General features: G+C 38.5%; 1 protein-coding gene across 5 annotated transcripts in view; it reads right to left on the bottom strand.

The window, feature by feature from the left end:
- The window catches only part of MAP4K3 (mitogen-activated protein kinase kinase kinase kinase 3), a 188,559-nt gene that overhangs the window by 92,661 nt on the left and 82,770 nt on the right, over nucleotides 1-13,128 (bottom strand). For all 5 annotated transcript variants that reach the window (XR_008682395.2, XM_055399283.2, XM_055399285.2 and 2 more), the window contains exon 3: nucleotides 1,765-1,855. Coding sequence is in view for 4 of the 5 variants with exons in the window: in XM_055399283.2 (XP_055255258.1) it covers nucleotides 1,765-1,855 (91 nt within the window). In the remaining variant the exon portion in view is untranslated. The remainder of the gene's footprint in view (nucleotides 1-1,764; nucleotides 1,856-13,128) is intronic.

Here is a 13,128-nt window from a genome sequence, read left to right as displayed (position 1 = left end):
GGCACTGACCTGATGGTATTTAAAAAATAGCTAATAGTAATAGCAACTGTACCAACAGTAGTAGTAATAGCAGTTAACATTTATCGAGCATTTATTATGTTGTAATCATTGTTCTAAACACTTGTATTTACCGATTACCCTCATTTGCTATCACATCATGTATCTGTTATTATTATCTGCATTTTAGAGATGAGCAAAGAGAGGCACAGAGTGATTAGGTAATTTGCCATAAGTCACACAGTTAGTAAGTGATGGCGTCAGGATTCAACCAACCTGATTCCACAACTCTAGACTCTCTAAACTAGCAACTATACTACTGTCTTTCACAAAAAGACCAACCCAAGGTTGCCATGTAAATGGGTGCATCTATCTTGGAATAACAGGTTATTATTATGTGGATGGTCCCATACTTCTAGAAGACTCAGGCCATGTTTGAGAAATACTCAGTTCAATGTCTTTGGGGAAACACAGAAACTCTTAAATTACCTATTCTTCCTTGGAGGAAGAAAACTTTGTAATACTTCTCCCAAAGAGTCTGGGCAGGGTCATTCTGTTAGAACCAACAACAGTAAAACAAATTGTTTCTAAATAATTTTAACATACTGATAGCAATCGATTATTTGTATCATGAGTTTAAAAGATTTTAAGAGACTTCTTTGAGCTGATAACAGTAACTGCCTGTTCTGGGTCTGTCCATAAAATAAAAACTGATGCAGAAACGGTTGTTAAAGTATTGTCCGAACCACTCACCATTAAAGCAGTTTTAACTTGGTTGTTAAAGAACCCATTCAAAATGTTTAATAGTCACTGACCTGGGGGTAGTACCTGTCCCTACGTGAACTAAAGTCTCCATTAAACCCACCCTTCGACCTCAATGAAGGTGGGCAATCAAAGCTGTCCAAAAGTAGTTAGAATGAAGAAGAGTTGGTCCGGCTGGCTTTTCACAAGTTGGAAAGAAGAGAGGGCAGAACTGCCCAGTCTTTTCCATATGCTGTGCCTGCATCAGAAGAGGAGAAGTGTTTTGTACTTGGCTCACAGATGGAACGGGCACTGTCATAAGTTACATCCTGATCTTACTTACCCTACAAAGTATGGGAACCAAACAGGAGTTTTTTTTTAAATACCTAAGAAAACATTCTGCAATCCCCACTTATGGAAGGAACCTTGAAAACAATTAAGTCACAACGTTCAACTTCTAACTACATACAGAAATGAATGAAACAGAAGATTTGACCTTGAGGTCATCCCCTATGGAATATGACCTGGGAAACCCAGCCTGGTCCTGCCAACCAAAGCAAGGGGTGGCAATTTCAGTCTTTCTAAGTTCACTTTAGGACCTGGGAAAATAAGAAGCTAGTGAAATAATTATAATTTGTAGTCCTTTGGATAAAACAAAAGGAAGGGATGATGCAATACTCTGAGGATAGAAGCACAAAGGGAAAAAAAAAGGTTCTAATAAAAACAACAGATATACTTTCTAAATTCATCCAAGACTAGAAGAAAGGGGCAACAGAATAGTTTAAACCATAGAACTTTTTACTTGTGAAACTATATCCAGAATTCCCAAGAGTACAACAGACATATCACAGACCGTGGTACTGGTTACAGAATTAGAGAGGTCATAAAAATTGCATTCATGTGAAAATATTTTATCTCCAAAGCATGAAGAAATAGACAAAACATGGTACTTGAGCTAACTTAATTTTGTTAAATGTATTAAACGACAGAAATCATTGCTTTTCATAAGGGAAACAAACAATGTACCTGAGATAGCTTCCAAAATAAGCAACAATATTTGGGTGTTTACAGTCTTTCATCATAATAATTTCTTGCTGCACAACTGCAAAGTCTTCTCCTAGAATAAAAAATAAGCATGTTGAATATTTAGTAGGTAAATTTCAAAATGTCAATTTGTTTCAAAATATAAAAAATTATGCTGATATTATTTTTAATGACAACTTCAGTCCTTTCTTGACAGAAAGGTACAGCAATTAAAAGTATGAATTCTGGCCCCAGACTGTGGAGTCGAATCCTAACTCTGTCCCTGACGAAGCTGTGTGGACTTGGGCAAGTTACTTGATCTCTCTGTGCCAATTTCTTCCTCTGTAAAATGGGGACAAAAAATAATAATAACCTGTCTCATAGGGCTGTTGGAAGGGTTGAGTGAACTAATATATGTAAAATGCTTAGAACAGTATCTGACACAGAGAAAGCATCAGATAAGCATTCACTATTATTACAATTATGCCCTGGATATAATCATCACGTAATTCACTAGAAATACATTATTTTTTCCCTTTATTAGCAAATAACATTTAATACAAGTTTACACAAAGAAGCAATTCTTTTTAAAGTCAGGGTAGGAACCCTTAGACACCCAGACTATCAAATGTACCTCCACAGTTCTCTGTGCAGAGTTGAGAGGCCTTGAGCAGTACTGGGTTATCAGGTGGTCCCCACACACAGGCCTATCCTGTATTCGAGTGCCTTGTACCAGGTGTGCTGGGATGTAGAATGGGACTGTATTTAAGCCTGGTCAGACTGTAAGCCAATAATCTCTCCCCTTCTACTCCTTTTCTCCTTGCCCAAACTCTCTGAAATAAAATCTGGCAACCCTGTAACAATGTCACACACTATGCCTCCTGAATGAACACCTGTCAGAGAGAGAAAAAGAACTGCCATGAATGCAAGTGTGGTAAACCAGAGACTATGCAGAAAAAGAACATGCAGAAGTGCTTACATTTAAATCAAAGCAGCTTTTTATTACTAAGTCAGTTTTTAAAGCATTATATATACTATGAAAAATCTGATTAAATGAATATTAGTGGCAAAGTCAAAAATAGGCTTCCCAAACCAGTCTAAATCATAAAAGCAAGGGTGTAATGAGAAGCCCTGACATTTCTGGTCTTGGCATTTTCTACCTGTAAGTGTAACTGAGACCTGAAGGAGCCTAACTGTGAACCATATGAACTCAATACACACCTTATGATCCCAGTTACAGGGAAGAAGTAGTAGAGAAGAGACAGTATGTCAGATGTGTCATTTCTGCACTGAAATGAGTACTGAAATGAAAATCAAAGAAAGGGAGAGTAGCAAATTTTTATATCTTCAAAATTTCAAAAGAAAATCACTAAACCAGGAGGATATTCTGCTGGGTTTACTTTCCACTAGTAAGAATTCTTGATTTTCAGTATATTAAGAAAAATCCAAGATAAAAATAATAAAGCCATAATGAGACTAATACCAATTTTCATGGATATACTAAATACTTTGAAAGCTCTAAATTTTGCTTTTTCACCTGCCTCTTGATTATCCTTTTCCCCAATCTGGTAACTGGGTTACAGGAGATCAAAGTTGAGATAAAGTGAACTCCAGGACTTTAGTTTAATGGTTAGAGAACAGTTGCTCTCTTTTGGGGAGCAGTCCTGAAGTTGTTAGTCATCACACAACCTCTAAGGGAGCCAGAATAATACTGATCTGCAGAAAACAGCAAGAAGAAACAAAAAAAGGTGAGAAGGGGAAAGGCATGTGACAATGTAATTAAACTTGGAAATATCATCTGCTTTGGTCATTTTCAGATATACCTGTTCTTGATCAATAAATTCCCTGTACTATTTAAGCCACCTTGAGTTGTAGTTTCTGTCACACCTGCAAGCAGCAATGCATCAATGTCTGCCTATCGACATCCTCACTGGACTGTTATATCCTACAGAACAGGATGATGCTTTTACGATCTTTGTATCCCTAGCACCTAATATGTAATCAATAATATGCTGTTGTCTGAATGAATCCATGACAGAACATAATGCCTGTACCTGATGACTCTAAATCAGGAACATCTGCTTTTGGTTTAATTTCATCCAATTAGCATGTTTTACACAACCGTTTGCTTGCTACTCCTGTGCTTTTACTAAAACCTATGAGTGACTTTAAGTCTTCAACTATCTCTTTTCCCTGGAAATGTTGATACAAAGTGCTTCCTTTTTATCCTATTAAGCCAATTCCTGTGATTAGGACAATGGCCAAATGAAATTCAACATTTTTGCGGGGAAAAAAAATCCAAAGGAAAAAAACTCACAATTTGATTTTTAAAGGTAACTGGAAAAGGTAGATTTGAGAAGGAAAAAAGAAAGCAATTTATTACATTAATTAATCCAAAGAAGCCTAACAGACTTAAAGGACTTTCTTCAAAGTTCAAGAGAAATATTCCAAAGAATAAATTAACAGCCCTTCCCACCTAAATCTTAGCATACCTAACTGGATACTGGGAAGTTTTTCCAATTTTGAGAGTCTAGGAGTTTTTGGTAAAATTTTTAGACATGAAAGTGAAGAATACATCTTCTAGAGGATGGTAAAAATAAAAACAAAACCTAATTGAGAAAAATAGGCAAGCCTAGAAGTAGAGTAGAGAGCATGAATAAACCAAGTAGGCAGGCAGAAAAATACAAACGAATACATGCAAAGTTCTCAGGATAAACATGACACATACTAAGTGGTAAAAAATGTTAACTATTTAGTAGGCTGAATAATGGCTCCAAGGATAGCCAGATGCTAACCTCTGAAACCTGTGAATGCTACCATATATAGCAAAAAGAGGTTTGCAAGTGTGATTAAATTAAGGCTCTTGCAATCGGGAGATTATCCTGAATTATCTGGGTGGGCGCTCGAAGTGTAATCACAAGTGTCCTTTTAACAGGAGGCAGAGAGGATCACTACTCTATTTTTTGGCTAAGATCAAATGTAAGAGGAGGGAGAGGGAGACTTGGAATGGCAATCCACTCCAGTATTCTTGCCTTAAAAAATCCCCTGGACAGAGGAGACTGGCAGGCTACACACAGTCCAAAGGGTTGCAAAGAGTCGGACACGACTGAGCGCAGCATAGCACAGCGGGAGGCTTGACTACACGAAGGCAAGGAGCAAGATGCTACGCCGCGGGCTCTGACGATGGAGGAAGAGGCCAAGAGTTAACAAATGCGACGAATGTAGCTCTAGAAGCTAGAAAAGGCAAGGAAACTGATTCTCCCTTAGCGTATTCAGAGGAAAAGCAGCCTCGTGAACACTGTGATCTGGACCCAATGAAACACACTCTGGACTTCTAAATTCCAGAACATTAAGAATAAATTTGTGCTGTTTCAAGTCATCAAGTGTGGGATTTGCAAATGTAGCCATAGGAAATTAACACATGATTGCTATCAACATTATTACTGTGTGACAGAGCTGACTAGCCATTCACAAAAAACCTGTGCTCTCCCTTTCAAGCTAGGGAAGTTACTGCTGGGAGGCAATCAGCCAGTCAAAAGACAATTCCCTGTCAACATGATGTGCCCAAGAGACTAGTTCTCGCCAATGGGATGTAGGCCAAAAAAACATTCCCTTTCCCTCCTGCTCTTTGTCTTCCCACTAGCAGGCTACGTGACACTGTGAAGTCCCAGAAAACGTGAGAAGTCTAGGTCTCTGAGTCATCATAAGAAAAAATTCATCCAACAACTTGAACATCTGCTCTAAACTATGACATAAACTTGCAATAAAAACTTCAGTTCAGTTGCTTGGTTGTGCCCAACTCTTTGCGACCCCATGGACTGCAGCACCTCAGGCATCCCTGTCCATTACCAACTCCCAGAGCTTACTCAAACTCACGTCTATTGAGTTCGTGATGCCATCCAACCATCTCATCCACTACTGTCCCATTCTCCTGCTTTCAATCTTTCCAAGCATTAGGGTCTTTTCCAATGAGTCAGTTCTTCACATCAGGTGGCCAAAGTATTGGAGTTGCAGCTTCAACATCAGTCCCTCCAATGAATATTCAGGACTGATTTCCTTTAGGATGGATTGGCTGGATCTCCTTGTAGTCCAAGGGATTCTCAAGAGTCTTCTCCAACACCACAGTTCAAAGCATCAATTTTTTGGCACTCAGCTTTCTTTATAGTCCAACTTACATCCACACATGACTACTGGAAAAACCATAGCTTTGACTAGACGGAACTTTGTTGGCAAAGTAATGTCTCTGCTTTTTACTATGCTGTCTAGGTTGGTCATAGCTTTTTTCCAAGGAGCAAGCATCTTTTAATTTCATGGTTGCAGTCACCATCTAGGTGATTTTGGAGCCCAAGAAAACAAAGCATCTCACTGTTTCCATTATTTCCCCATCTATATGCCATGAAAAGATGGGGCCGGATGTCATGATCTTAGTTTTCTGAATGTTGAGCTTTAACCCAACTTTCTTTCACTCTCCTCTTTCACTTTCATCAAGAGTCTCTTTAGTTCTTCGCTTTCCGTCATAAGGGTGGTATCATCTGCATATCTGAGGTTATTGATATTTCTCCCAGCAATCTTGGTTCCAGCTTGTGATTCATCCAGCCTGGCATTTCACATGATGTATTCTGTATATAAGTTAAATAAGCAGGGTGATAATATACAGCCTTGACATATTCCTTTCCCGATATGGAACCAGTTTGTTGTTCCATGTCCAGTTCTAACTGTTGCTTCCTGACCTGCATACAGATTTCTTAGGAGGCAGGTCATGTGGTCTGGTCTCCCCATCTCTTTAAGAATTTTCTGTGATCCACACAGTCAAAGGCTTTGGCATAGTCAATAAAGCAGAAGTTTTTCTGGAATTCTCTTGCTTTTTCGATGATCCAACAGATGTTGGCCATTTGATCTCTGGTTCCTCTGCCTTTTCCAAAACCAGCTTGAACATCTGGAAGTTCACAGTTCACGTACTGTTGAAGCCTGACTTGGAGAATTTTGAGCATTACTTTGCTAGCATGTGAGATGAGTGCAACTGTGTGGTAGTTTGGATATTCTCTGGCATTGCCTTTCTTTGGGATTGGAATGAAAACTGACTTTGTCCAGTCCTGTAGCCACTGCTGAGTTTTCCAAATTTGCTGATTTAGAGTGCAGCATTTTCACAGTATCATCTTTTAGGATTTGAAATAGCTCAACTGGAATTCCATCACCTCCACTAGCTTTGTTCGTAGTGCTGCTTCCTAAGGCCCACTTGACTTCACATTCCAAGATGTCGGGCTCTAGGTGAGTGATCACACCATCATGGTTATCTGGGTCGTTAAGATCTTTTTTGTACAGTTCTTCTGTGTATTCTTGCCACCTCTTCTTAATATCTTCTGCTTCTGTTAGGTCCATACCATTTCGGTCCTTTATTGTGCCCATCTTTGCATAAAATGTTCCCTTGGTATCTCTAATTTTCTTGAAGAGATCTCTAGTCTTTCCCATTTTGTAGTGTTTCCCATTTTGTTTTCCTCTATTTCTTTGCAATGATCACTAAGGAAGGCTTTATCTCATCTCTCCTTGCTATTCTTTGGAACTCTGTTTTCAAATGGGTATATCTTTCCATTTCTCCTTTGCCTTTCGCTTCTCTTCTTTTCTTAGCTATTTGTAAGGCCTCCTCAGACAACCATTTTGCATTTCTTTTCCTTGGGGATGGTCTTGATCACTGCCTCCTGTACAATGTCACGAATCTCCGTCCATAGTTATTCAGGTACTCTATCAGATCTAATCCCTTGAATCTATTTCTCACTTCCACTGTATAATCATAAAGGATTTAAGTCATACCTAAATGGTCTAGTGGCTTTTCCTATTTTCTTCAATTTAAGAAGAATGGAATGGCAAACCACTTCAGTATTCTTGCCTTTAGAACCCCCATGAACAGAATGAAAAGGCAAAAAGATAGGACACTGAAAGATGAACTCCCCAGGTCAGTAGGTGCCCAGTTGCCACGGGAAATCAAGAATTCAGGATCTGAGCCACAGTCAGCTCCTGGTCTTATTTTTGCTGACTATATAGAGCTTCTCCTGTTTGGCTGCAAAGAACATAATCAATCTGATTTCTGTATTGACCATCTGGTGATGTCCATGAGTAGAGTCTTCTCTTGTGTTGTTGGAAGAGGGTGTTTGCTATGACCACTGCATTCTCTTGGCAAAACTCTGTTAGCCTTTGACCTGTTTCATTTTGTACTCCAAGGCCAAATCTGCCTGTTACTCCAGGTTGCTCCTGACTTCCTACTTTTGCATTCCAGTCCCCTATAATGAAGAGGACATCTTTTTGTGTGTGTTAATTCTAGAAGGTCTTGTAGGTCTTCATAGAACCATTCAACTTCAGCTTCTTCAGCATTACTGGTCAGGGCATAGAGTTGGTTTACCGCGAGACTGAATGGTTTGCCTTGGAAACGAACAGAGATCATTCTGTCGTTTTTGAGATTGCATTCGGTCTCTTCTGTTTACTACGATGGCTACTCCATTTCTTCCAAGGGATTCTTGCCCACAGTAGTAGATATAATGGTCATCTAAGTTAAATTCACCCATTCCAGTCCATTTTAGTTTCCTAAAATGTTGATGTTCATTCTTGCTATCTCCGTTTGACCACTTCCAATTTGCCTTGATTCATGGACCTAACATTACAAGTTCCAATGCAATATTGCTCTTTACAGCATCAGACTTTACTTCCATCACCAGTCACATCCACAACTGGGTGTTGTTTTTGCTTTGGCTCTGTCTCTTCATTCTTTCTGGAGTTATTTCTTCACTGATCTCCCATGGCAACTGGGCACCTACTGACCTGGGGAGTTCATCTTTCAGTGTCCTATCTTTTTGCCTTTTCATTCTGTTCATGGGGGTTCTAAAGGCAAGAATACTGAAGTGGTTTGCCATTCCGTTCTTCAGTGGACCACGTTTTGTCAGAACTCTCCACCATGACTCGTCCATCTTGGGTGGCCCTACATGGCATAACTCCTAGTTTCATCGAGTTAGAGAAGGCTGTGGTCCATGTGATCAGTTTGGTTAGTTTTCTGTGATTGTGGTCTTCAGTCTGTCTGCCCTCTGATGGATGAGGTAAGAGAATTATGGAAGCTTCCTGATGGGAGAGGCTGACCAGAGGGAAACTGGGTCTTGTTCTGATGGGTGCAGCCATGCTCAGTAAATCTTTCCTCCAATTTTCTGTTGATGGGTGGGGCTGTGTTCCCTCCCTATTGTTTGACCTGAGGTCAAACTATGATGGCCATAATGAAGATAATGAAAACTTATTATGCTCTAGTTTAGTTATTACAGCAGTTACCATTATCCTAAAGTGATGTAATTACCAACCATTTATGAAAAGGGTTGTCCAAACTGTAGGAGGTTTTCCAAACTGTTAATTCACAAATGTTTTAGTGGAGTAACAAACACAAGACTCTATCCTTTTAACAGACAGAGGACAGATAAAATGAATAAGATTATAGACATTTGTATTTGCTTCATATTTTATACATTTTAAATTTAACGCTTTCCTATAAAAAGCTATTCAAATATGTGAGAGCTGTAAGACCTCTTCTTACCATTAACATAAGCACTTTGTCTTAAAAGCTATCCACTCACATTTTCAAGAAACAGGCAAAAAATTCAATAAAGCAAATAAAATTCCACAAACACTGTTGCTAGATAAATATGGTGAAGCTGTCAAAAGAGAATTACTGCAGGGTAGCACTACCATTGTGGTCTTTTTAACAGTTTGTGTATCTAAGTCCAAGTATTTTTATGTGCATCTGCACAATGCGTGGAAGGAGAGGTTATAAGAAAAACAAGCAGATGTAAAGATGATCTGTATGGGGAGGCGAACCAACAGACAAGTCTTGAGGACACCAAGTCTGGGTCTACTTGTAAACTGTGAGTCTTCTGTTTCCCTAGTTCTTTCCTTATGAAGTAATAAACAAGTTTACATGTCACCCTCAATTACCTTTTGTTTTTTGTTTCTTATTTTGATTCTTTGTTTTTAAAATTTTCCTTGGGTCATCTTTATGCGTCTCTTCTAAGCGTTTAACATGTTCTTGTCTCTCAGAAGCTGACATGTTTTTCTAGAAGTGTCATTACAAATGTCATGATAATGAAATAATTCTTTGCAGTATCAAAAGTTAATTAACATGGTAACTAACAATAGAGCAGATTAGAATTTAAAATATTTAATTATAACTTTTAAAGAGTTCAAAAGCAAGTTATTTTGTTATAGATCTGATTTACCTTGGTGTGTAAGCAGGTAAAGAAATATGTGTATGAGCATGTATTTGTGTGTATATAGTATCTGTGAAAATATCTAATGCTTTCATTTGGGTGAAGATGAATAGTTATTCTTAGGACTTTCTGTGTTGAGAAGATATTCAACAATCACCGTACACAGAGCGGCTAATACGACATAAAAGAGAACATTCTACAGGGCATGGGTAGAGTTCTGGAAATGAAGACGACTTTCCTTGACTTTAAGAAACGTACAGGGGATAAAAAATGCCGCACAGTCATCACTATAATACCTTAGAGCCAAACCTTAAATAACTCCCTTTTTTTTTTTAAAGTTATTCACAGATCTTTGCTAACAACAACTATGTGCCAGCAATGAGATGGCACCAGTTAAAAAAACAAAACAAACAAAAATCCCTGACATTGTAGAGCTTACCTTCTAATATAAGTAAACAGGTAATAGATAAAATAAATCAGCAAAATTATATAGTAATTAGAAAGCAATGAGTACCAAGTTGAAAAATGAAGCAAAGCAGGGAATAGGGATTTGGCAGGAATGGCTAAAGAGAGTGGGTGAGAAAGAAGATATTTGACTAAAGACACAAAGGGGAAGGGAGCCCCTGAAAAGGGTCAAACTGCCTGGCTTCTTGGAACAGGAGGCAGGCTGCTGTGCTTGGTGTGGCGTGAGTTAGGAGAGAGCGCAGAAGATGAGGGTGATGAGGGGGTATATCATACGTGAGCACTTTGTCTTGCATACTGAGACAGGAATCTGCAAAGACCTGACATGCTAACATTGACTGCTGGGTGGAAAACAAAAGGAGCAATGGTGGGAGCAGGGAAATCATTCAGAAGGTTATGTATCAATCCCTGGAGATGTGCACCGGCTTGCACCAGGGTTGGAGCAGTGACGATGGTAAGATGTGATCACCAACTCGATCTATTTTAAAGATATGGCCAACTGGTTCAGTCTGACTGGAAGTAGAGTATGAGAAAATGAGATGAGCTAAATGCCACTTTCAAACGTATGGTCTGAGCAACTGGAAAGATGGAGTTGCCATTCACTGAAATGGATTGACTCCCTTATTTCTGTAACATTAAATCTACGCTTTGCTGCTGGACTCACCATGTTTAGCACAGGGTCAAGATTAAGGACAAGTATTTTGGAATCAAAATATTGAACTATGAAACTTGGTTTCACAATGTTCTGGTTGTACAATCTTAGGCGAACTCATTCGTATTCACATTCTCTGAGCTCAGGTTCCTCATTATGAAATGGAGATAACAGTGTCTCCCTCTGAAGGTTACTGCAAAGATTAAATGAAAGAAGTAGCTAGAAAAAGGTCTCACACATGTTTAATAACTATTACCTTTATTACTGTCATCCAGTATGATCTGTTATTTGTAATCCCTACTTCCATTTCTCCTACTACTCCCCCACTTACTCTGCTTCAGCCACACTGGCTCCCTTGATCTTCCTTGAATAACATACACAGCTCCTGACTCAAACAGAGCCTGTGTACTTTCTATTCAGCTGCCTGCAATGTTCTTTTCCATGCAGTTGCCTTGATTTCTCACTTCCTCTAGGGCTTTACTCAACTGTTCCCTCTAAGATGAGACCTTCTCTGATAACCCCACATAAAATAGCAACTCATGACTACAACTCTACAACACCCATGCTGCTGCTAAGTCGCTTCAGTCGTGTCCGACTCTTTGCGACCCCATAGACGGCAGCCCACCAGGCTCCCCCGTCCCTGGGATTCTCCAGGCCAGAACACTGGAGTGAGTTGCCATTTCCTTCTCCAATGCATGAAAGTGAAAAGTGAAAGTGAAGACACAGTCGTGTCCGACTCTTGGCGACCCCATGGACTGCAGCCTACCAGGCTCCTCTGTCATGGGATTTTCTAGGCAAGAGTACTGCAGTGGCTTGCCATTGCCTTCTCCGACAACACCCATACTCTGCTTTATTTTGCTCCACGGCACTTATCACATCTAATACACTCTCTGTTTATTTCCTCTGTCTCCCAACACATGATAGGGGCATTCAGTCTGAAGGACTTAATGAATGTTCTAGAAGTACTAAGCAATTGAAACCCACAAGTGAAAAAATAAGGTAGTATGAATAGTAGAAATACAAAGTTCTCACTATCTGCAATATATATGATTGTGTTCTTAGAAAGCAAGAAAACAAAAATCAACTGAAACAAAACCCAGAAACAACAAAGAGAACATCAAGTCAACACGTTAGAATACATACCTCAAATTAAATTACGTTATCTAAAGATAAGCTTTAAAATGTGTCGGCTACATTTAAATAAAATATTTATATTTTTGGAGTTAAAAGATATGGAAAAAAATGGAAAAACAATTCACTTATGAACAAAAGAATTTACTATGGTAAAGATGGCAAGTGTCTCATGAATTTACCTCTGAATTAACATAATTCCAATCAAAATACCAACTGAATCTTCCTTTTAACATAAAAAAATTGTAACTAAATTCATCTGGAAAAAATAAATACAAGGGAATGATTTTGTAGTAGGCATTATTTTTACATAAGTAGCTCTTATGTAAAAATTGATACACCCAAAATAATTCTCATCTTTTTGATTCTTTGTCTATTTTGGATCATGTTAAATGTCCTGTGACCAGAGAGACAGGGGAAGAAGTAAAAAGCAGTAAACTGTCTTTGTTTGCAGATAAGATGATCTTCTATGTAGAAAATTATAAAATTCCACAGGAAAACTGTTAGAATAAATGCAGAGAAGTTTTAGGATACAAAGATCAACATACCCAAGCAACGAACAATCAGAAAATGAAGAAGATCTCAATTACAATCTCATGAAAAAAGAGTAAAATATTTAGGAATAAACTTAATCAAGAAGATGAAAGACTTGCACCCTTAAAACTACACAGTATTGCTGAAATAAATTAAAGATAAATAAATGGAGACACCCCATATTCATGGATTAAAATACTTAATATTGTTACAGTGTCCATAACTACCCAAAGTTATGTACAAATTCAATGCAATTCCAGTAAAAATCCCATTGGCATTTTTGAAAAAACAGAATTAGAAAAAACAACCCTAAAAGTCATATGAAACCATTATGAAGGACCTTGATTATCCAAA

This window comes from Moschus berezovskii, chromosome 11, assembly GCF_049115385.1.
Source record: "Moschus berezovskii isolate FMDL1 chromosome 11, NW_MosBer_1.0, whole genome shotgun sequence".
Classification (NCBI taxonomy): Eukaryota; Metazoa; Chordata; class Mammalia; order Artiodactyla; family Moschidae; genus Moschus; species Moschus berezovskii.
The sequence above is the reverse complement of the archived record's forward strand: the minus strand, read 5'-3'. Positions and strand labels throughout refer to the sequence as shown.